The sequence below is a fragment of the Sceloporus undulatus genome, chromosome 1 (assembly GCF_019175285.1).
Source record: "Sceloporus undulatus isolate JIND9_A2432 ecotype Alabama chromosome 1, SceUnd_v1.1, whole genome shotgun sequence".
NCBI lineage: Eukaryota > Metazoa > Chordata > Lepidosauria > Squamata > Phrynosomatidae > Sceloporus > Sceloporus undulatus.
The window spans coordinates 52,416,568-52,442,604 of record NC_056522.1 but is presented as its reverse complement, the minus strand read 5'-3'; the positions used below and the strand labels follow the sequence as shown (position 1 = coordinate 52,442,604).

At 37.6% G+C, this 26,037-nt stretch overlaps 1 protein-coding gene across 3 annotated transcripts in view; it reads right to left on the bottom strand.

The window, feature by feature from the left end:
- KIF6 (kinesin family member 6) overlaps nt 1–26,037 on the bottom strand; it is a 239,282-nt gene that overhangs the window by 89,014 nt on the left and 124,231 nt on the right. For all 3 annotated transcript variants that reach the window (XM_042444496.1, XM_042444501.1, XM_042444492.1), the window contains one exon: nt 6,646–6,754. In XM_042444496.1, coding sequence (XP_042300430.1) covers nt 6,646–6,754 — 109 coding nt within the window. The remainder of the gene's footprint in view (nt 1–6,645; nt 6,755–26,037) is intronic.

Here is a 26,037-nt window from a genome sequence, read left to right as displayed (position 1 = left end):
AATTTTTAAAAAGAGAATGGGAGAAAAGCAAAAGAAAAGGAAAATTAATGAATAAAAATAATTGTGAATTAAATAGGAATCATGGAATGAGAAACATGGTAATCACACTACATACAGTAATACTGGCATATGGAAAGCTTACATATATGAGAAAGTTGTGTTAACTTTGAAACTTGTTGTATATATAATCCTTAACTTAGCAATCTGGACAGTAGCTGGGTCACTGAGTTTCTGTACAAGTGGTGGTTCAGCAGCTATGTTCCAAATTACAGAGTATATCTAAGCAGAGTTTGTTTTGAACAAGTGCAATGTATTTGCAGTTCTAAACCTCATTCACTAATGTGTTCGGCAAACAGCAGTAGCAACAACAAAATGTCCTTACTCTGTTTTTATACAAAATCTACAGTAATATCAACAAACATGGTAGCATATTCTGATGGTCATTGTGTGTCAAATTTCTATGTATAGTTGTGAAAACTGGACAGGGAAGAAAGCTGGCAAGAAAAAAAATAATCTCATTTGAAATGTGGTGCTGGAGAAGTTCTACTTCTACTACTACTAAGAAGACAAATGAAGTATTTGAGCAAATCAAGCCTGAACTCTCATAGAAGCAAAAATTATTAATCAAGCTTTTCCTACTTTGCACAAACTCTAACTGCCAGGATTCCATAGCACTGAGCCAGGACAGTTAAAGTGGAGTCAAACTGGATTATTTCCCCAGTGCGGATGCAATTTAAGAGAAGTCAACTGTTAAAAAGGGAAAGAGAATAGATTGGATTTAGGGAGGTGGCACTTTAGGGATCATGGAGAATAAGGGAAACCAGATCATTTCTGCACTCCTCCAAAAGGGATCTCCTTCAGATCCAAAGGATATCCTTCCAAGTAAACCTGCAGCTTCTACACTGATTATTTTGCAGTGAAAGAAATTTATTATCTTATTATTATTATGGAAATGTTAATAATAATAATAATAATAATAATAATAATAATAATAATAATTTCTCTGCAAAATAATAATAATAATAATAATAATAATAATAATAATAATAATAATAATAATAATTTTGCCAGTGATACATTTGGATGAAGCAGGGGGCATTTAGAGATAGGTGACACATTTGGATGAAGCAGAGGGCATGTAGGGATAGGTGACATTCCCTATCATTCATGTGAGACTTGATACATTCACGTGAAACTGGAACCAGGAAGTGGCCCCCTTCTTCACCTCGGAAGTGCAAAGGTTCACAATGCGTTCAGAGCCCCACTGAGCATGCGCAAGGGTCCCAATTCAAATTGGTATGTACTGGTGTGATAATTTAATGTGCACTCGCTCCGCTTTGACTCAGGAATCACCACAATTTCGTTCTTCACGTGTGATAATTCATCACGTGAATTGCCTTGGATTCGAAATGACTCTGCTTCCTTCACTTCAGATTGCCTCTGGATTGGAGTTCCAGTCTCACGTGTGATAAGGGCCTATAATTCTAAGATTTGTCCAGGCCAAAAAGACAGCAGGAGTGACCATCACAGACTGGAATCCTGCTCCTGCACTTGATACATTTTTAAAATGCTGTTTGGAGGCCATAGGCCCTGGGCTCAATTGACACCAAAAGAAATGAAGGGGAAATTCTCAAACTATGAAGAATTTTAAAAGTCTAGTAAGAAGCAAAAAAAGGAGAGAGAAAATAAAGAGAAAACATAAAAGCACAAAGGTAGCACAGAAGCAAACATACTGTAAAATAAAACGAACTGAGAAGACTAAAAAGAATTCAATTTAAACATGTGTTGATGGGGCTCCCACCAAAAACTCTATGCTCTGCCTGAAGAAGAAGAGCCCTCCCTCCGGTCCATCTGCCTTGGTCCAGGTCTCAGAGGGAGAGAAGAAAGCTGGACCTGATCCCCCCCTCACCATTCCCTTCTCCTTTTGTGTCGTGTCTTTTTAGATTGTAAGCCTGAGGGCAGGGAACCGTCTATTATCCCCTCTATTGTAAGCTGCCCGGATTCCCAGTGATTGGGCGGCATATAAATAAATCCTATTATTATTATTATTATTATTATTATTATTATTATTATTATTGGTTACAATTGACCCTACACAGGTGCAGAACAACATATATGCAAGGCAAAGAGCAACAATGACAACAAAAAAGAAAACTAATTTAAACCAATTTCTGCATCACCCTTTTAGATTGCAAACATATTACTTGAGAACTTGTCCAAAAAAAAAAAAAATCATACTATCTAATACACTTTTAGGTACTATGTCCATCCACAAAAAAGGGGAAACAAGAGACTGCAGCAACTATAGGACCATAGCACTAATCTCTCATAAAAGTACAATTATACTCAAAATACTGCAACACAGATTCCACCCACACATGGTGAGAGAAATCCCAGAGGTACAAGCAGGGTTTAGCAAAGGAAGAGGCACTAGGGACCACACTGCAAACATACAATGGCTAATGGAGCGCACCACAGAATTCCAAAAGAAAATCAACATGTGCTTTATAGACTATAGCAAACCCTGTGAATGCATCATATAAAGTTATAAAATGCTTTATATATATGGGAGCACCAATACACTTGATAGTTCATTGAGAAATCTATACTCAAGACAAGATGTCACTGTCAGAACAAAATATGGAAAAACGGAATGGTTCTCAAAAGTCAAAGGAGTCAGGGAAGGCTGCATATTATCACCATACTTGTTCACCTTGTACACAGAAAATATCATATGAAGAGAAGGGCTAGACTCAGAAGAAGGAGGAGTGAATATACGAGGATGGTACAATCTAAGAAATGCGAACAACATAATATTAATAGTGAAAAACATCAATGACTTGGAACAATAACTAAGGAAGGTCAAGGAAGAAAGTGCAAATGCAGGCCTGCTGCTGAACATAATGAAAACAGAAATAATGACCCCAGAGTACGTACATAAACTCGAATTAGACAATGAGGAAATTGAAATAGCCAAAGATTTCTTGTCCCTGGGATTAAACATCACCCAGAATGGAGACTGCAGTCAAGAGATAAGAAGGAGGCTCGGAATGGGAAGGGCAGCAATGAAAGAGCTAGAGATCATAAAAAGTAAAGATATACAACTGAGCACCAAAGTTGGAATCGTCCAAGCCATAATATTCCCATTCACTATGTATGGATGTGAGAGCTGGACAGTGAAAAAAAGCAGATAAAAAGAAAATCAACTCATTTTAGATGTGATGTTGGAGAAGAGTGCTGAGGATATCGTGGACAGCCAGAAAGACAAACAAATGGGTCTTTGAGTGAATCAGTCCAAAAGTACCCCTGGAAGCCAAGATGATTAAGTTTAGGCTGTCGTATTTTGGCCACATCATGAAAAGGCACGACTCAGAAAGGAAAATGATAATTGGAAAGGGTGAGAGTAGAAGAAGGAGAGACAGAATGCACACCAGAGGGCTAGACTCAATTAGGGAGGACACAAGCATGAGTCTGCAGGAAATGAGCAGAGCAGTGGAGGACAAGAAGACTTGGAGATGCCTCATCCATAGGGTCGCCATGAGTCGAAGCTGACTCAAGGGCAGCTAATAACAACAACAGTACACTTTTAAGTACTATGTTCTTAACAGATAATAGTTTGTGTACATTTATGTAGATATATTTTTAACTTTATTAAATATTAAAAATGATACAATATTACTCAATCAAATATATCGAACCCATATATTAGGTCACAACAAACAATAAAAACATTCTAAATACGTCCTAAATCTTATTTTTACTATTTTATACTTCCTGGGTTACTGAATTCCTCCAATATTCACTTAATAAATACCTTACTGAACTCTTAATCATCTTATCTCCGCTATTGATTTCTTAAGTTTTTCCCCTCCACTAATATACCATCACATGCTTTTTCCTAATGAAAATAAATCATAAATCATCCAAATTTTTCTTATCTTATAACTGCAATTATCTTGTAAATCTACATACGTCTCCTACATTTACATCCCTGCTTACATACATACAAACAGTACGTACATACATACCTACTTATCAAAAAATGTATTCAAAAAAACCTACTCATCTTCTTATGTTATATATTTAATCATATTATCCTTCTCAATTATTTATGTCTCTGCCGAGAATTTAAGTACATATTTCTTTTAAATACTATTGCTAACCAGAATTTATTCAAGTTAATTTTCCAAAATCATATACATTTTATCATCCTTTTCTCTTTGTAAATATTCTTTCCAATATTTATTTAGATATTGAGGGGCTATACAGACTGGCCATTAAGGCTGGCCTGGGGGCAGAATCAGGGCGTGGCATCCATATGATTAATACCCCGACTCCACCCCATGGTGGTGTGATGCTGCACACGGCTTCTCGGCACTCCTCTGGCGCTGCATTTACATGACGCAGCACCAAAGGAACACCTTAAAGCTGAAGCACCGCAGCTATCATGCCCTTTCCAAGGCGTAAAAAGGAACCACTCCCCCCCCCCCCCCGATATTTGGACTGATTGGCATGCTTTGCCTCTACACCACCTAAGGTTTTCTTCATGCAAAACATGAAGACTTCTTGAGAAATTAAGTGTTCTCTACCTACATAGGAGCCTGTGGCTTCACAAAGGAAGGGAACATGCTGGATTCCAAGGAAACATATTCTTTGAATTGCAAATGGACATTAAATTTCCTTGACTTTGAAAATCTACCAGTGACCAAATGGCAAAAAGGGGGAGGTACCAGCCTGCAGATAGTCCTCCCTACCATCTAAACTAAGACCAGAAACAGAAAATACAGGCCTATGACTAACATCTTCAGTTTGCAACACGTACAGTAATTGTGCATTTTGGTTGTCCCAATAAAGGTATCATTGTATGGATCTTATCCTGTTTCCTGTAAGACCAATGCATGTACAGCAGAGATGAATCATGCACGTGCGTGCGTGATCCATTCCAGCCTTCTGTCCAGGAGGGATTCCAAAACATCCTCCATTTGGAGAAGAACGGCATGGATATATATCTATATGACTGTTTTTGGCTCAGGATGACCAGACTTGGTCCTTCCTTTCCCAGACTTATCCTCCCTTTCAGTCTCCTGTCCAGCAGGGCTGAGAAGCATGCCTTTATTTTGTATCTATATGGCTGTTTTTAGCTCAGGGTGTCCAGACTTGGTCCTCCTCCTTTTCAGGATCTGTCCTCCATTTCAACCTCCTGTCCAGGAAGGATTCCAAAAGGTCCTCCATTTTGAGCAGGGGTGAGAAGGATGGATTTAATATTTATATGAGTGGCTTTTGTTTTGTTTTGAGCTTTTATTTGGTCAGGTCCTCCATTTTTTCCTTGCATGTTTTTTCCCTCAGAAGTCCTATCCCCTGGAAGTCACATCTCTGAAAGTCTCACCCCCTGGAAGTAACCCCCCCTCTGGCACTGGGTGACACCAAGCGCAGGAATGCAACTGAGTTTGGGCACTGGGTCTCTAAAAGGTTCACCATCACTACCCTAAGGTGAACCTTATCATGGAGTTTTCTTGGCAAGATCTCTTCAGAGGAGGTTTGCCTTTGCCTTCCCCCTGAGGCTGAGTATGTGACTTGCCCAAGGTCACCCACTAGTTTTCATCACCAAGCTCAGAATTGAGCCCTGGTCTCCAGAACAATAGTTCAGCACTCTAACCACTTCACCATTCTAACTCCCTTAAATATTGAATAGTACCAGCCAAATACACAAATAGAAGAAAACATTACATTCAAAATGATTAACAAGTGAATATACAAGTCAACAAAACAAACCTGAATATGAAGTATTTCCTCTCTTTTGAAAATGCCCAGGAAATAAAGTGGGGAACTCAAGTGTGCTAAACTAGACTGCCTCTTTACTTGAATCTGACATATGCCTTAGAACACAAAGACACTCATCTGAGTAGAATACAGCAATTCAGAAGACTGTAGAAATAGAAATATGGATAAAAATATGCTCTATAGAAGTACCATTCATATCAATATGCTGCATGATTGATAGATGGCATAATACTGTCTCTTATGTATGTCCTCTTTCAGGGCTTTTTGGATTATAGGCACTTGGCGTTTTTAAGTATATACTTATCACATGTAACCATAACATTCCTGGTCCTCTTGGCAGGTAGAATTCAAAATTCCCACTCTTCTGTTCTTCCATTCACCAGTGGCGCAGTGGTTAAATGCCTGTACTGCAGCCATTCACTCAAAACCACAAGGTTGCGAGTTCAAGACCAGCAAAAGGGCCCAAGCTCGACTAAGGCTTGCACACTTCCGAGGTCGCTAAAATGAGTACCCAGACTGTTGGGGCCAAATTAGCTTACTTGCTAATTAGCTTACTTGCTGTTCACCACTATGAACTTTGGAATAGCGGTATATAAATAAAACAATGTATTATTATTTATTAACATATGTATGGAGGACTTTCTGGTGGAGCTCCAATGTTCTGACTTATGGTACTAAAGAAATGGTCCTTGTATTCAATCACACTTATGCCTTGCCTTGCCTTGCCACATAATCCTCACATTCAGCTATCCACTTACTTAAATCTAAAAATATTTTTAATCAGTTTCTATAGCCAAGGCAACAGAATTAGTTTCTGACAACAGAGTGTGTTCTCAAAGTTTTATTGCTCAGCATAAATCTTACCTTTGTTTAAGGAGCTGCTTATTGTCTTCAATAGTTATGCTATCAGCAGAATCTCTTCTGAAAATTTCAAAGGCTTCTTGGCGTCCAACTGACATTTCTCCTCCCACTCCTGTCCAGGAATAAATAAAATCTGAATCGTTTGTAGAAATAACAAGATTTCATTTTTATTTTACTGCTTTCTAGATACATTCCAGAATGATCAGATCAACTAGTTGTTTATGTACATGAAAAGTTTCAGATCAGACTAGGCAAAAGTTCTATGAAATTGAAAATTCTGCTAATGTATTAACACAGTTGACTCATTAAAATACATCATCTGAACCCTTCCTGTCTTTTTTGAAAGCAATACAGCAACTGGCCATATAACAAAGAACCAGATTCTAAATTCTGTGGAAACTAAAATGCCATTTATAGATTGTGTGGTATGGCTGAAATGACAAATTCAATTGTGTTTCACGTCACTTGAACATCTACAACTCCAAATTCTTTGCATGTTTATTTTTTAAAAACAGCTGTTAATGTCCCCTTAATTAAAACCAGAGTGTCAAAACCCAAAACAGTGGAAATATTTCCAAAACCATTGGTATTTTTAGGGAGGAAGAATACATATTTTTCCTGTTGCTGCTCTTCCGTTTACCAGTTTTGTTTCACATGCTATGCCATGCAATTCAGTAATCAAGTTAATACATAAATACAGTTGCCTCAACTTTAAATGATTACATGTTAATTATTTTCATTGCTCTGAATCCATAGGGGTCTATGAGCTTCTACCTCAAACTCTTTTGCAAAGAACTGTGTGGATAGGAAGCCAGACTTTGACATGAGAAGAGACGTAACATCTGCCCAATACCTGTTTTCAATTTCTTCCTCTAGTATTCCATGTAATACCTAAGTAACCATTCTTACTAGCCTACAAAACTAGCACAAAACCTGTTAACTGCTATATGCAGAGATACAGAAGCTATTATGCTAGCATCTAAGGATGGGGAATGGGTGTATTCCAGATGTCACCAGACTGCAGCTCCTACCATCTCTCATCATTGACTGTACCAACTAAGGCTCATGGAAGTTGCAGTTCAACAGTACCCAGAAGCTGCACTCCAATAATATTTGCAAGGATAAGCATTTCTCACCCTTGTAAACATTTGTTTTCACCAAACTGTTGCTTGGAAACCTGGGATTTCTTCAAAGGTTATCAGAGGTTCTTTAAAGAACCTCTTCTTAAATTATTCAGATTTATCTTCTGATTTTTTTCCCCTATGTGATGATTCCCATAAACACCCTCAATGGCATTACAGAGATTAACTACATACAAAAATGCATAAATAAATACAGTAACTAGATTCTAACCGCACCCCAAGGAAAAAGGAAAATATTAAGTACAAACGCATCACTGCAAACATACTTGAAAATGTGCTCCATTTTACTTGCATAAAAAGAGCACATGTGATACCAATAATATGAATGGGAAAAGGGAAGAACGGCATGGAATGACAGAATGGCAAAAAGCACTCCACTCTTTTAAAATAGAAACCAAGAGAAGAAAACTCATTATAACATTCACAGCTGCATAGGCCAAATCAGCATGAGAAGAAGGACAGAGATGATATGTTTGATGTTAATTGAAAAATGGAATGTTCTTATTTGATGCTGGGCCAAAAATAAACAATGAGTTTTACATGTTTTACTGAGCTTCCCCATCACAAACAGTCTTAATCTGAATCATCAAATGGCCAGATTTTCCTCCATTTCATGGTATCTCAGCATACTTGATGTAACAAGTCAACAATTTGACATTAACACCTATCTCCCACATAACACTCTCACTGTAACAAGGAGACACTCACCCTTTAAGCACCTTTAAACCCGTCCTCAGAAGGGTGCTTTAAAATTCTCCCTGCCCAGTTTTGACTGAAAAGATACCCAGGTACTACTTTATGGCAGCTAAACTGTGGCTGGTTTAAAACACATACAAGAGCAAGTGCTGAGTTGAACCAGATGAAAATGCCAAATTTATCTGTTGTTATTGTTTGGCGTGTTGTTGTTTTTTAAACCAGTCAAGGTGTTTTCATTACTCCAATCTGTTGTATATTTGTTAAAAAAAATTGCTTCCAAGAAATCACATTACATTCCTGAAGTTATCTCTTAACCTTCCCCTCTTCTCTCTAACTCTGTGTGAAAATAAACCAGACATAACAGTCATTTCAAAGTTCTAACCACTAGAAAAGTTGCTAGCACCCGAGCCCCCTTTATCAGGAGGGGGGGGGCTGTTTCTTGCCAGTTTTGATGGTTTTTCCCCCTGGCTATTGATCTGCGATTGGCACAACCTGGCCCCTGCTCTTGTGCCAAACTATGGTCACTCCTCCATCTTACCAGGAGGCTAATTGGTTATTATATTCATTCGAGCTTTTGTGGGTATAAACCCACTTCTTTATACGCAGTACCAAGTGGTATTTAGGCCTCAGGCATAAAGCATATTCATAACGTTGTGTGAGTGGGATAGAATGTGATAGGATCCAGAAAGATACAAATCAGGACCCCTGCCTCAAATTTTCAAAGGGCTGTGTAAGGTGATGTTGGTCTTTTAGATCATTACACTGGCTAGTGAGTTTTGATATGTGAAAGCAATAAATCTGCATATCAAAAGTCAGTTTCTCAGGGTTCAAAACTTTCTCTGAGAAGTTTCCTTTTGTTGTATGTGCAGTAGCCAGGACTCTTGAATTAATATATGTAGTGTGCCATGAAGCCATTGATTTTGTTCATACTTCTGCTAATGGATTAGAATTTCTGAATATAATTTAATTCAGCAGTTTCTGTTTCTAGTTTTCTTTTGTAATTTCCTTGTCCAAGGACACAAACTGTAAACCCCTTAGTGTATGTCCAAATGTTCTGCAACTGATTTTTGGATATTGCCATTTCTAATATCAGATTTGTGTTCATTAATCCTCTTGCACTGCTGGCATAGGATGGCATAAATCACATTGGAAAAAAACCATGTAAATGTACCTCTGAAATTATGAGTGATGGTACAGGCCTCTGTAACATTGCTCCCAGAGTAGGTGTTGGGGATAGAGCTGGCAAATCGGTTTGTGGCAGGGTGTTGTGCATGAATAGTTGTTTAAGATTTGGAGGCTGTCTGTGGGGCAATATAACAAGATATATAACTTTGGATGGTAATACAGGCACAAGAATCTTCTTTCTATTTATGCTGCAAGAAACTAGCATGGCTACTTCTTTGACAACCATTTCACAGGATTACTGTTGAAGCTACAGTATCTTCAAAACATGAACACCACTTTAAGCTCACTGGAGAAAAGACAAGATAAATGTAACTGATAAAATAATAATAATAATAATAATAATAATAATAATAATAATAATAATAATAGGATGGACTACAAATAATTTTCAAGAATTGTATTTGGTCAGTTACATCCCCTTATATAACAGTACGCAGAAAAGGAGCTGCAAATTTAGAAGACAAAGTACTAATGTTTAGCACAGCATAGGTAGAAATTTAGTAGTAAAAATGTGAAAGTAATCTGCTTGCTAATAATTTTAACCTTAAAGAGAAGCACAGTTTACAAGCTTAAACAATGTTTTTTTTAAAAAAAATAAAGTGTGAATAGGAAAGGTGACCAACCTTTTGATTTAGTGATTATCGAAACAGAATGCAGAAAAATGCCTCAGAAAAGTGTTGCATTTTGAAAAATGCATACAGAAGAATAACTATTAGGAGATGGGAGATGGACATCAAATCAAAGTGAGACAAATCAGGAGTGTAGGAAATAAGTGTCTAGACAGACTGAGTGCAAGTCAGTTTGTGTAAAAATTCTACATACTGAGGATAGTGATGGAGAGACTGGGAGAAACATACAGCAGACTCAGCACAACGCAAGGAAATGCCTAGAAATGTGGGAAACTTGATGAGCTGGTAGAAAAGATTATTCCCCTGCTGATGAACTTTGCTTTAGTTAATAATAAAGATTTATACAACTATCAAATGAATTTCTCCCACACATGATCCTGTGCCTTCTTTTCTGCTACCCTCAGCCTGGAAAATCCTCCCAGCTCATTTAATTAATAGCCTCTTTCTCTTTTCTTCCTAAAAACCAACAAAACTGAGCAAAAACTTGCATTCTTGGACAAGAAATTGCAGGTAAGTTCTTCCAATTGTCTGTCATAGAAGAGACCATTATTTTCTGTCAGAAAGAGGTTTGCATGTATGAATGTGTGTCAGCAATACATACTGATCATAACTATGAATAAAAAAAGGTTTTGAAGCTTTTCCTGTTAAACAGTCAAATATTATTAAACAGTATTCCATCAAACAACATTTCATAAACTGTTCCATAAGTAACTGTTAATGTTTTAAAGTCCTCAAAAGGAGGTCTTATAGGCTCCCAAAGGAGCTAAAATGATGCTTCCAATTACAGTGGATTTCCATGAAGTGCAAATTCTAAAATCTTTTGGCAAATTAATAAGTGTGGAAAAAATAACAATGTAGATCAGTAGACTGTAGATAACAAGAGAGATTGCTTACCCATAACTGATCATTTATGAACTCACAAAAGTGAGGCTTGAGTCTGCACATATCCTCAGTCTGAATATTTTATTTTTTATAGCTGAGTAGCTTTTGGTGGGAACCCCATTATGTTCTAGCCCAAATGCACAAACTGAAGGGAAGATACTATCATATCAATTCAGAAAGAAAGGGCACTGTATATGCCCAAGGAATGAAGGTCCTCCCTCCTTGCCATCCAACATCCTCCAGCCTCAGAGGGAGTGGAAAGGCAGGCCCAGCTCCACCAGGCCTAGCCTAAAGAAGAAGGCTCTCCCTCCATGCCATCCAACATTATAAGGCCTTGGAGGTAGTGGAAAGGCAAGCCCAGCTCTGTCAGGCCTAGACTAAAGAAGAAGGCCCTCCCTCCATGCCATTTGGCATCATCTGGCCTTGGAGGGAGTGGAAAGGCAGCCAGCTCCAGAAGATGAATATTGTGTGTGTGTGTGTAAGTTGAGGGCAGGCCAAACTTACAGATTTTTATATGACCCATGGATAAGTTGAAGATAAAATTTAGGGGCATGTGACAAAGGAAGTAAAGGATAATGGAAAGGAAAATGAAGCCAAAGAACTTACAAAATTCCTGCAGGCATAATAATAATAATAATAATAATAATAATAATAATAATAATAATAATTGTTATTTATATTTCCCACCTCTCCTTACAGATCGATGCGGGATTACAGCAATAAAATTAAAATTACAATTCAGTTAAAATTACACTTCTTATAAAATAACTGTTTGTGCTCATCCTAAAGGCTGGATGGACAAGGAAGGAACTATGATAAATGGTGACTGTGAAATGTGTAGGGGAGGTGACCAGGCCAAGTGAGGCTAAGAAAATGTACACATGTCTAAAAGGATGAAAAGGCAGAGCAAAGAAAGTGGTGACAATGTTAGCAGTGACTATAACCTTTAACTTTAATGTGATAACTTTGCCTGATTTTAACTGAGAAAAGCTGACAAACTTACACAAATGTCTTATTCTGTGCTGGTCTATGACGGTAATAAAGATTCTATTCCATTCAAAGTTGTCCAAAGCCCAATTCCTCTCAGTGCTCCTTTGAAAGGAAGTGCCAAAGAGCTGCCACCACCACCACCATTTTCCTGCCCAGGCATTGAAAAACTTTAGAATTGCCACCACAACAGAGGAAGCGGTGCTTCATTTAGGTTCTCCCAGGATAAACTAAACCCTCACTTTTTTCCACTCTACTCAGAGGAGGAGATGGTTCCTTTTGTGATAAAAGAGTTAAAGTACAGTATGTACATTGACTAGTGGATAAGTCAACCCATGTTTTGGGGGTCAATTTTTTTACAAGAATTTCTGGACTTATAAATGAGCATATACAGTATTTTAAAAGACTCAAGCAAGCCAACAGTAATACCTCTGCACCTCAGCAAACATTTTCACAAAGAGCATGTGTAATATAAGGCAGTGCACTGCGATCTGCAGTGTTATACTGTGAAACATGAAGTCTCTGAAAAAATATGAACTCTTCAAGAAAAAGATGGGTGCCCAGAACTAAATAAGCAAATAAATTTGACATCCTAATGTCAATTCCAGCACGCCAGCCTTAACAAGATAAGTTTACCCATCTACAACAGGATAAATAACACGGGCAGAAATGCAGGGATAAAACTCAGCAACAAAGCCAAATGCCAATTCTACTCTAGCTCAGCAGCAATATCACAGGTTTTAATGTTACTCACAACATCAGATGTACATTACACTTGTTTATCCTCCAATGTGATATATGCCATGCTCTGTCAACAATGCCCCTCTACAGTTTATATTGGGCAAACAGAGCCATCTTTATGAAAAATGATACATAGAAACTAATCCAATGTCAGAAATGGCACTACCCCCAGATCAGCAAAGCATTTCAACTTCCCTGGATATACGGTCTCTGACTTACAAGTAGCAGCCCTTGAACTACAACAGTAATAACAACATTCAAAGAGAAATAATAGCTCAATTGGGCTATTTTCATAAATTCTAATTCTTTAGCAGAAGTATTAACAGAGATAAAGATTGCTGTACATACTAATACTACATACATTAATCCACAAATTCTCACAACTGCACATATAATAAAAGAAATATCCTTAGAAAACATTTTGACTCCAAGGAAGCTTACTTTTGGTTAGCAAATGTATTGCTCTCACATGCCAGCACTAACAGACCTGTATCATCTTACATATCTCTTTGAAGATTCAAGGCCAGAGCTACAATTTAAAACATCTTTCTGTTTCCTATTACATTATATCCTACTTCCACAACTGTGCAAGTGTGCTTAAATACCTGTGGCTTTAATATCACTCCATCTGTGTATATGAAGAAGTGGATTGATAACAAAAAAGCTCATGCTAAAATAAATCTGTTCATCTCAAAGGTGCTGCTAGATTGTTCCTGCACTCCTTTTTCTTCTTTTTTCCATCCTCTCTTTTATTCCCCCCCCCCTTTTTATACTGAAACACACTAACACAGCTATCTCTTTAAAAACTAACACTATTGGGCTAAACCTTTTGATATGTTATTACAATCTAGGACACAGGCAGTAAAGATAATTTAAAATAAGCTAAAGATATTTTATGAGGATAACTTTCAAAGCACAACAGAGCAAAATGCAGAGGACTAGGGACAAGGTCTATGTTCTGAATGTACAAGCTCTGCACTTTCCTTTATACACTGTCAATTTCATCCAAAAGATGAAATCAGCCCAGTTACTCATGCATGTAATAATCACTTCACTAAGATCTGATTTGCACATAATCTTTTATACCCCTACCTCCATTCTATTTATTGTTGGGAAATATTTGCTTCATTAATTCAGCATTCTCAAGATCATGACTACTTCCAATTGCTACTGTTATCATAAGTAATGTAAGCACTGGGACAAAGGAGATAAACCATAGAGATTTTATATGATCACCATTGATTCCATAACCATGTAATGTCCCTTTAATACAAAATTACAAAATATTTTAATTGCACCTAATATATGTAACATAAGATCAGAGTCCATGCAGTCTAATATTTTATTTCCATCAGTAATCCAATAATGCATATGCTTACAAACAGGGCATGAAGTGAGAGCCATTCTCCATTTTCTCCAGGAACTGGCAGTAAAGAGAATTGCTAATTTTTAACAGGGGTTTACTATCTTTCAGGATGACTGCTAGCCACTGGTAAAGCTATTTATAAATTTAGCTAAACCTTTCTTTTAAAGATGACAATTTAGTGGACTAACTCTGAAGCAGAAAATCTCAAGCAGAGAGGCAGAGGAAGGAACAAAGGGATTAGCAACCCTGTACTTGATCCTAAACAACAGGGAGAGGAGTTGGTCGCTGGACTCAAAGAAGGAGTTGCAAACACAACAATCACAAACAATCCCATGGAAGAAAAATGGGAAACATCTGAAAAGTCACTGTGGCTTCAGTAGAGGAGGAAGTCAAAAGTAAAAGAGGTATGTATAAAGAATGGAAGTAAGGACAAATCACCAAGCAAGACTACATATGTATAATCCAAGCTTGCAGGAACAGTATAAATAATGACAAAGCTCAGAATGAGTTGAGAATGGCTAAGCAAAACAAAAACATTTGACACAAGATAATGACCTAGGAGACAGTGGGGCCACTGCTCAGTAAAGATGGCAACATGCTAAAAGATCACAACAAAAAGGCAGAACTATTCAATAACTATTTTGCTTCAGTTTTCTCCACAAAAGTTTCTATGCAGTAGCAGAGATCCTGGCAAGGGATCTTGATTGCAAATCAAGATTGATAGGGTGCTAAGATTCCTATCACTTAGCTAACCTAAAGGAGTTCAAAACTGCAGGGCCAGATGGACTGTATCCCAAAGTACTGAAAGAGCTTCCAGATGTACTCTTTATTTGCCATCATTTTTGAAAAATCTTGAAGAATAGCTGAGGTGCCAAAGGACTTGAGAAGGGCAAGCATCATTCCTCTCTCCAAAAAGGAAGATCCAGTAAACTACAGATCAGTGAGCCTGACCCCAATACCAAAGAAAATATAATTAATTATACTAGCATCTGTCTGAAAATACCTTCATGAAAAGGCATGCAAGCCAAGAGTGGAGTTTCCTTCCTTGGAGGTCTTTAAGCAGAGGCTGGATGGCCATCTGTCGGGGATGCTTTGATTGAGAGTTCCTGCATGGTAAGGGGTTGGACTGGATGGCCCTTGTGGTCTCTTCCAACTCTATGATTCTAAGAACAAATCCTGCCAAACTAAACTTACATCTTTTTTAAAAAAATAGGATCACTAGTATAGTAGATGGTGGGAATGCTGTGGATGTTATTTATCTAGATTTCTGCAAATAATTTGATAAGAACCACCATGATATTTTGATTAGCAAACTAATTAAGTGTAGAATAGATGGGAACAGAGGCAGATAGATCCATAATTGATTGGAAAACCATGTTCAAAGAGTCATAATCAATGGCTGTACTTCAAAATCGGAGGAGGTGTTGAAGGGAATGTCTCAGGGAGAAGGGCAATAAGGATGAAAAGAAGTATGAAGAAATAAACATGAGGAATTAGTGTAGGAGCAGGTCATGTTCAGCTTGCTGAAGAGAAAGTTGAAGAGTGACATGACTGCATTCTTAAATTCCCGAAGAGCTGTCACAGAGATGTGGGAACAAGCCTGTTATCTGCTGCCCCACATGAGGACCAGATCTAATGGTTGAAAGCCACAAGAGGGTAGATTTTGATTGAATATTAGAAGGAAATTCTTGACAGTAAAAGTGTTTTAATAATGGAACCAATTTCCTAGAGAGATGGTGTGCTCTCCTCTGGACTTAAAAAAGAGACAGTACAGCTACTGCTGGGGATGCTTTAGTTGAGCAGCAGGTTGAACTCAATAACCCATGAAGTCCCTTCCAACTCTATGATTCTAGGATTCAACTTTATTAGGCATTTTGATCTGTAGTTGGGTTATCCTTGTCCAGGAAATGATATAGCTAGAGGCTATAATACTCCCAAGTCATAGACTGATAAATGGCCCTCTAGGGAGATGGATCTAGCAAACTATGCACATCTTCCTTTAGAGAGTGCAAATTATTTTAAGACCTTCATCAACAACACAAAATTCCTATATTCATTTCAATCTGATGTCAGGCATAATTTCAGCAGAAAAAAAATTGCAGTTACCTTGATAAATGAGATGCACCTACACGTTTTAATTTTCTGGACAAAACCCCCCCACCTTTCATTAACATCAACCATGATAATCTTCTCGATGGCTTGCTGAGTTAAAGATATGATGTTTCAGTGGTTCTGCTTTAACTTGGGAAGCCAGATGATGGTACAGAGGGCTTTGCTTCATGTCTGATTCTGTGACAAATCCTGCAATTTTCCTATCTTGTCCTTCATTATTTTTAACATGGACATGAAACTACTGGATGTTATCCAAGGACTTGAGATAAAACATACTAATAAGTGAACAATACCCAACTTCCCATTCAAGTGAGGTTAAGTAGCGGAATGGCTCGAGCAGGGTCTACAATTAGTAATGGGCTGGATGAGGACCAATAAACTGAAGCACAGTCAAAACAGCACAGAAGTGGTTTGAGTTGGTGATTCAGCTATTCAAGGAGATAGTTTTCATCCTCTTCTAGACTGTATTAGCTCCTATTAAAGAACACCTAGGCTGTATGAAGAGAACCTAGTCACAGCAACCCATGCTTTGTAGTTCACAGGATTTACTGTACCGTATTACACTAGGAAGACTGCCTAGAAATGGAGATAGCTCAAAGATAGATAGCAGTATAACTAGCCTGTTTGAAGCTAGATGTTGGAAAGATATTTTCTATCAGCTTCTGAGAAAATTTAAAGTGTTGGTGCTTGCCTTTAAAACCCTTTATGTCTTGGGAACTGAGTATCAAGAAAGATCTGTTCCCATATCAATCTCCCTATATGCTGAAATAATCTACAGACTACCTCCTTAAATTTCTCCCATCATCTGAAGTAAGATAAGTAGCAGCCAATGGCACTCCACTTATGTAAGTCCCTCTCCAGGGAAGCTGTAATTTTTTCAGGGGAAAGGACCCTTATATTATGCTCAGCCCATTTAAGCCTTTAAATTCTGATTCTAACTTATTTTTAACTGCTGAGCTTTGATTGCTAGTTTTACTTTGATTATATCCTATTATACTGAATTTATTAGAATCATAGAATCATAGAGTTGGAAGAGACCACAAGGGCCATCCAGTCCAACCCCCTGCCATGCAGGAAATCCAAATCAAAGCATTCCTGACAGATGGTCATCCAGACTCTGTTTGAAGACCCCCAAGGAAGGAGACTCCGCTACACTCCGAGGGAGTGTGTTCCACTGTCGAACAGCCCTTACTATCAGGAAGTTCTTCCTAATGTTGAGGTGGAATCTCTTTTACTTCAGTTTGCATCCATTGTTCCGGGTCCTGTTCTCTGGAGCAGCAGAAAACAAGCTTGCTCCCTCCTCAATATGACTTCGTTTCAAATATTTAAACAGGGCTATCATATCACCTCTTAACCTTTTCTTCTGCAGGCTAAACATCCTCTGCTACTTAAGTCGTTCCTCATAGGACATGGTTTCCAGACCTTTCACCATTTTAGTCTCCCTCCTTTGGACACGCTCTAGTTTCTCAACATCCTTTTTAAATTGTGGTGCCCAGAACTGGACACAATATTCTAGGTGGGGCCTGACCAAAGCAGAATACAGTGCCACTATTACTTCTCTTGATCTAGACACTATACTTTTATTGATGCAGCCTAAAATTGCATTGGCCTTTTTAGCTGCCGCATTGCACTGTTCACTCATGTTCAACTTGTGATCTACTTGGACTCAAATGTTTGTATATTGTTTGTAATTCACCCTAGAAACCATTTTGGCTGATGGATTCACTACAAACGTTCCAACAGAAATAAATTAAACTCAGGGATAAAAAAAAAATGTGACAAAGAAAACACATCCAAATTCAAAACACAGTAAATTGGAATTAAATCCTGCTTAGTGCTATGGAATTTCTTTCAAGGTTAACTGTGGTTAGAACTACATTTCCTACCTCCTTAGGAATACAGAACTAATCATCACCGTACCGTGGCAGACAGTTAGGTAATGCATGCAGCAAAATAAGGAAAAATGGTTAACTGCATTTTTGTTGAGCTAGCAGCAATGAATTTTCAACAAAATTCAGATTTCTGACTATTAATTTAAGTAGTGTGGTATAGTGGTTTGAGCACTGGATTAGGACTCTGGAGACCAGGGTTCAAATCCCTGCTCAGCCACAGAAACCTACTGGGTGACACTGAGCAAGTCATACTCTGCTGCAGTAGAAAGCAAAGGCAAGCGTTCAGCACCTTAATTACTGCACCACAATGGTTCTCTACTATGATTTACAACCAAATCGAAACACTTGTGGAGGTACAGGACGAAGTGAAACTTTATACATTTAGTATTATAGGGACATACATATGTGTCCTAGTTTGACAAGGAATTATCCAGGAGTGGAAGCTGTAGCACAGGGTTACCGAGAGAAAGAGCCAGAGCCAAGCTGGGATTAGTACATGGAGAAGGCAGTGGTATGGTTGTTCAAAAGAATGGATAAAAGAGATAATCAAAATACAAGCCAATGCTGAACATCAGAGCAGATTTTTACTGTATCATCAATCAGAGCATGGGGCAGCCAGAAAAGAAATCATTGGAATTTATCAAGACCAGATTGATATGAAATCAGTGAAATAAGAATCCAAAGAATGCTCAGAAGAAGAAATAAGGTGAGTGAAGAAGTTGCTGTTCTCAGCACTGACAGCTTAAAGGGTTGCAACTCATGATGATTTAATTCTCAGATGTCATCTGTAGCACTCTGTTTTGGATAGGCTGATTGCACTTTTCCTTGTATTTTGCCTTGGATGGGCTCTGATGTGTTACATTTTCAGACACCTTCTCTCCCAGGGGCTGGGGATAGTCCCCATGAGCTTTCTGATAGCAAAATCTCACCATCAGCCTCTGAGATTCTTCCTCTCTGAAGGTGGTCAGTTCCTCTCTGGAGGTGCTTCTAGATAGGGTCTTCCAAACAAGGCATCAAATTCAGAGCAAACTGAACCCGAGGTCTGTCATCCTGATTCTTTTCTTCTTCTGAGGACATCTCCAAATGAGACACTGCAATATGCCTCAAGACCACTGGAAACACTGTCACCATTACCTTACAGAGGCTGCAAAGCAAGTACTCCAAAAAGCTCTACCTACACTGTTGCAATAAACGCAGGACAGTAGCTGGCAGGATTCCCCAAATACACATCTACTAGATAATCCAGCTAACTGATAACTGGTGCACAGAATTCCTCCAGGATTTCTTCAGGACAGAACATAAACAGATGGTCTTTGGCTGCCCCCCACCCCACCTGCCACTACAAGTCAGTGAGGAGCCAAGAAACTGAGTCTCAGAAGTGAGACCTTCTACCCAGTTTAAGAATATATTTGACATATATTCAAATATATTCAAAAACTGCACTTTTGGAACACATTCCTCCCGCAGGGATAAAACTGAATAAATCATTTGTCCATGCATATACACATGAAACCAATTTTAAGAAATTTATATGTAAAAAGAATCACATCCCATTTGGAAATCAACAACAGGAGCAGAGCTCTCTAGAGACCCACTGCAGCCCAAATGCCATCTGAATGACATATATTTGAATATATGTCACATACATTCTCAAACTGGGGAGAAGGTCTCACTCTTCAAAGAGAAAAATTATGGCAAAGGTGACCAAGAAGACTGCCTGCTTCTTTTGTGGCTGGTGTGGCTTTTCCAACAGCAATCTTGGCCAACTGGTAGCAAGCCAGTCCAGTAGCAACAGCAACGGTTCTTGGCAGCAACAATGGGAAGTACTAGCATATTATCTAACAATCAAATACTAGGCTTACAGAAATCTAGTTGTATACAGTTTTTAATTCAAGATTCAGGACAGCATCCTTAAAATACAATCTGTGCCTAGAATACCTTGAATGTATACCACAGGATGCACAAAGGCACTTACTTCAAACATGCATAAGATAGTTCTATTGGACAACTTGAGACTTTTCAGCCATAACTTTTTTTTATGCATACACATCTACACATACTTTAAAAGAAAGCTTCTAAATTAATAGGTTCAGGGAGAAAACTGTGCTGGACTGAAGCATGGCAGGTTTGGCAGAGGCTAACAGGAATGGATACCAAGCAAAATTGTATTCAAAGCCACAAGAACTATGTGAGCCCCACCCAATGCTGCCACCACATCTAAATAAATAAAAAAGTCTGTGGGTTGTGTGTGTGCATGTGTGTTTTGGCTCTGTTGAATATCACACTTTGCCTATACTTCCTGACAACTGGGTAGATCTTGCAAACTTGTGCTGCCTGATTTCAGGTCAAGAATACTAACTAATATAAAGTTTTTTCCCTCTCTGGGATCAGTTTTTGATTCTTATGGTTTGCTATGGAAGCTAAATTACAAAAGAGTAGTTGTGTTAGTCTGTACAAGGAAACAGACAAAAACAAGTTCTTGAGGTACAGTTACTTATAGGCAATAATGTGTTTCACCAGGCATACCTCTGCACTTAGAATGTCTGCAGGGGAGGGGAGATTCTTGTTGCTTCACTTGGCTCATCTGGCTTTTATCTGCTGTAATTCACCAGTTCTGTTATACTTCAATGGTAATATTTAAGTATTTATTTTTCATTTACAGTATTTTTAAGCCAATTGTAAAGATAAACATCATTTCAAAAGAGCTTTCAGGATACAAAATGTACCGACTGTAAACTTTAAATAAACTTTTTGTCTTTTATAGTTGCCTTCTGTCAAATTGGATTTTTTTTCTTCACAAGGAGTAGAAAGTCCATAGTAGGAATTGTACCTAGGAATGGTGGGAATATTACACATTTTGGGAACTGCCAAGTTATGAAAAGTTTTCCCAAAGCATGGGATCTCATTTTAAAACCTCCTTAATTCACTTTCTCATTCTTCTACATCTCTCTTTCCATCTCCACCAGTACACACACTTCACTCATTAATACTACTGACTCATAGGCCTTCCTGTTTTGTTGAATGTGACATAGGAAAAGGCATCTGCTCAGATAAACTGTAACAAATTCTAACAATCCAGTTCACTAAACCATATTTTTTAACTATAATGTTAATTGAGGGATCTGGAAAGTTTGGGGAATTACTAGAAAAACCTAGGGCATTAATAACTGAACAAGATGATTAGCAAGTTAATCTCTTTTCTCCATGTAAAGGATTGTGGGGAAATGGAAACATTAATAAAAACCACAATTTTTAGACCATGCTTGAATTTTCTAGTTGTTAATTCACCCCTTCTTATCCACTAGGCTAAGCCTGTATAGGATACAACCATTCTGCTGATGTAACAGTAGTGTATCTTCCACTAATGTGCACAGTTTTATTAGTATTTTTTTACTAATTCCAACTTTAAAAATTTAATCTGCTGGCTAGTTATTGAAGGTACCTTTTTCATCCATCTATGGCCTAAATCCAACCATTTGTCCTATGTAGAGCAGACCCTCCACTACCAGTGGGATTTATTTTAATGATGATGAACAACTCTACTTACTTTAGAACTAATGTTGAATTTAGTTGATGAATATTACCAAGCAAATATATTAAATGCAGTGCAAGTTAAATTACAATTCTGTAATTCAAACTGAAGAACTGAAGAATTATAGGACACATTTCAAAACTGCTTGGTATATTACTGCCTGTATCAATAAAAATATGTCAGCTTAGACTGTGTATTGAAAATTCTCCTACAAAGACAGCTAAATGAATCAATGTGTACTATTGTGCAGAAAGAAATATTCCAAAACCAGTGTTGCCAGTAGCATCATAAACCACACACAGTCAGAAAAGCATATTGAATTTCAAAGTTACTTCAAGTCCAATAGGATAAAAGAAAAAGTTGTTACAGCCATATATTCATTTAGATAACTTATTTTAAATTCCTTTCTTTTTCTCACAGCGACATGTTTTGTCCTGTAAAGGCAAACCCTGTGTTTTCCTTACACACATACAAACAAAAAACAGTTTGGCAGGTAAAAAAAAGGCTGTCAGAAACAGGAAAAATATTTGGTGTAGATACTAGAGCTACAGCAAAATTTGCAGAAGATATGGAAAATGCTGAGTGGTATCAGGAAACAGAAATACAAATGATATTATCAGCTGTTTAAATAAGTATTGCAACAGCCCCATGCTGTCTTGAATTTGTAGCAGGAGTTGAACTGATACATCAGTATGAGAAATTTATCAGTCACAGTCTGTCTCAGTATGCAAGTGTCTTTTGCTTGTCAAAGACAAAGTAGGATTTACTGAAACCCTACTGGTAATGTCATAGCTTCTATCTGTCAAGTTGAAGCAGTTTACTGTTAATCGAGATCTGAGAGTATAAGATATATAGAATCCTGAAGATTTGCCTTTTCTCAGACACATAAAAGTTCAGGAAATAATTTTATATATGGGTTGAAAGCAGTCTTGAGGGAGCTTCAGTTTGAAATTAATTGCAGAGCTTTGAAGCCATCTGAAATGTTCTTATGGATATCATGCTGTCTAAGGGTTACAGCTCATGAACTACTAGTGTAACTCTTTAGCTACTTTTTCTTTTTGGCAGATGCTTCTTTCAACTCCTCAAGTGCTTTCCAACCATTACTTTAAAAATTTCCTTTGACTAGCTTTAATTTGTTTGGATGGTAGTCATATTTTCCCTTGAAGGAATGAAAAAATGAATAATCTTTGGTGCAAAGTCCAAAATAAATGGATTCCAAATGCTATGGACAATTTTCTTATGTCTTGGATTCACACTACTGCAAACAACCCATCCTTAAACAAGTATGATGTGTTCTCACCCATGTATAATTCTTGTGATTCATTCTGCTTACAGAATTTGGCAGAAGCCTGATGAAGATGATCTTAAAAGGTTAGCTTTCATCTGGTTACAAAATTATATGAGTATTCCTTTAAAAAGTGATATTAATGAAAAAAAAATGAAAACAGGCCCTCTCAAAACAGTAGATAAAAAGCTGGATTTCTGGGGGAAAGCTTATAGTACCATACAACATACATCCAGTCATGTGCAAGGAATTCCAGTTCACATATTGTTTTGTGTTAGTACAGGTCATTTGTTATCTGGGAAAGGATATGAAGGTCACTGGAATGGTATTTAACTAATCCCTTCCACTGGTTATGTTGAGCAGAACATGAAGATAATTCTAGCTCCCCAATGGAATTGTCCACACATCCTCAAAATCTGCTCCAAAATGCTGAGGGACTGTCTAAAGCAGATATGGGGTTGCAAGAGCTGCTGGTAGGGAATTGAAGGGAGGGTCAGGTCCCAGTGTACAAATGGAAGTTGATAATTCACATTTGATTTCATCCTGTATTATGTTTACATGGCAAAGTATCTAGTTGACATTGTTTTAAGACTGATTCTCAGATCTCTATATTTTTTTATCTAATTTTATTCATATCCTGTCTTTTTCACAGCACAGGAGTCAAAGCAGCTTACAACCATTTAAAAGCGTAGAAGCTATTAATGCAAATGTTGAAATGTAACTAAATCAGATATGTATTTAAAAACAAATTGAAATACAAGTTAAAAGGAATTTAAAAAATCAAATTAAAAACATAATAAACACAACACCCCCATTAAAAGCTCCATCCACTGTAATATATCAAAAACCATAATGTTTCCCTAAATAAAAGGTTTTTACCCGTTGGCAGAAAGATAGCAGGGAGGGAGGCAATTGGAATTCCCAAGAAAGGTGTCCTCACCAAACTTTCCTGTGATGGTGGTGGGACTGAGACAACACCTTCTCCTGTATATCTTAAAGCTCAGACAGTTCATATATGGAGATACAGGGTTTTTTAAAGACAGTCTGGAAGCAAGTTGTGTATGACTTTAAAAGTTATAACCAGCACTTTCAATTCTGCCCAGAATCAATTCATCAGCTAGTGTAGCTGTTTCAGTAAGAGGGTTATATGCCCCCTATAACTTGCCCCTGTCAGCAACCTGGCTTCAGCATTTTGGACTCTAATGGGATGTAATCAAGGCATGTGTCACCATAGTCAGACCTGACGCCTCAAGCTATAGCAATACCATTTACATTTCTATACCCCTTATACCAATCTAAGCAGTCTCTAAATGGTTTACAATATGTAAGCCAATTGCTCCCAACAATTTGGGTATTCATTTCACCAACCAATGAAAGGATGGAAGGCTGAGTCAACCTTGGAGCCACTGGGATTGAACCCCAAACCTTGTGGCTGCAGTACTGGCATTTAACCACTACACCACCAGTCTCAAGGAATGGGCATAGCCAGCACATCAGTTTTAATTGTCCAAATGCACTGAGCACTGCCAAAACCTGGGCAGACAGCCTGAGTCCAGGAATGCATCCAAGCTGCAAATCTGAAATTTCAGGGTAAATGCAACCCCCCTTCAACACAGGCTGAATTCCCATTTCCAATAGCTCCATAAAGAAAAATCACATCTAATTATCTTTTCCTATTTTTTGCACAGCAGTCCTGTGAATGCTACTGTCACAGAGTCAATCCTAAATAGTCTTTAAAAATTGGGTTCAACTACAATGTCATGTCTTGAAGTTTCATTATGTTTTGAAACTACTTCCTACAAGCAAAGCTATAGAACACTGTTAATGTTTGGTAACTTCATCAGAACATAAGGGCCATGGGAATTGGCTTGTAGAGCTTTTCCAGAAAATGACAGTTGTGCCAGACCTTTGAAGCAGCCATTTCCATATTACTAACTTGGATGAAATATACTAAAATTCTCAGCCTAAGGGTAAAGGAATGGCAAATCTCCTCTGAACAAATCTTGCCAAGAAAACCCCATGACAGTCTTAGGGTCACCATAAGTAAGTCAGAAACAACTTTAAGCTACACAAAAACAATAACAAAGAGGATATATTTGGCATTTATATGCAGCTGAGATGGTGTACGACTACTGAGCAATGCAGAACTCATGTGGTATGAATGTTTGGTGGAATGTTTGGAAAAGAAAAAAAAAGCAAAGCTATTTGCTATAATTTCCTCTAAAATTTCAATAAGATTTCACTGATGAATAGGCATTTTATAAGGCTTTCATGAAGAAGTGAACAGCACTTATGTAAACAAAATCATTAGGAAAGAATTCGTCACATGAGTGGGAAGACTTATGCTATTTTGATGGGGGAGGGACACATGCTTGCATGTACTTACCATTCCTTATACTGACAAAATATGAAAGAAATGCTTTGTAAAATTTCATGAATCTTCCACAAACATCCATGGCATTTGATTAGCCATGCCTGATTATTCCCCTTTGGTACAACTCTTCATTACACAGAACACAGGCATACATGGCAACTAAAGCGGATTGTAGCAATTAATCTAGATTTTAAAGCAACATTTCAAATCCTTTCAGGCTTAAAATGGGAGCTTTAATCTAATTTAAACATCTTAGTGTTCCCAACAAGCACTGTCACTTGATGAGTTTGGAAATGTGATCTTGATTTAGTCTCCTTTTATTACAGTTATATCAAGCAGATTGCACTCTGATACAGAATGGGTGGAGGCGAAGGGGCTGCTTTTTCTAAAGATGCCATTTCAGTGTACCTTTTCCTTTTTAGTTGCAATTCTAAACTGTTTCTTCTGAATATTTATGTATCACATAATGGTGGTTTAATAACATAATCCACCAACTTAAAATGTGGCTTTTTAATAATAATAATAATAATAATAATAATAATAATAATAATAATAATAATAATAATAATAAT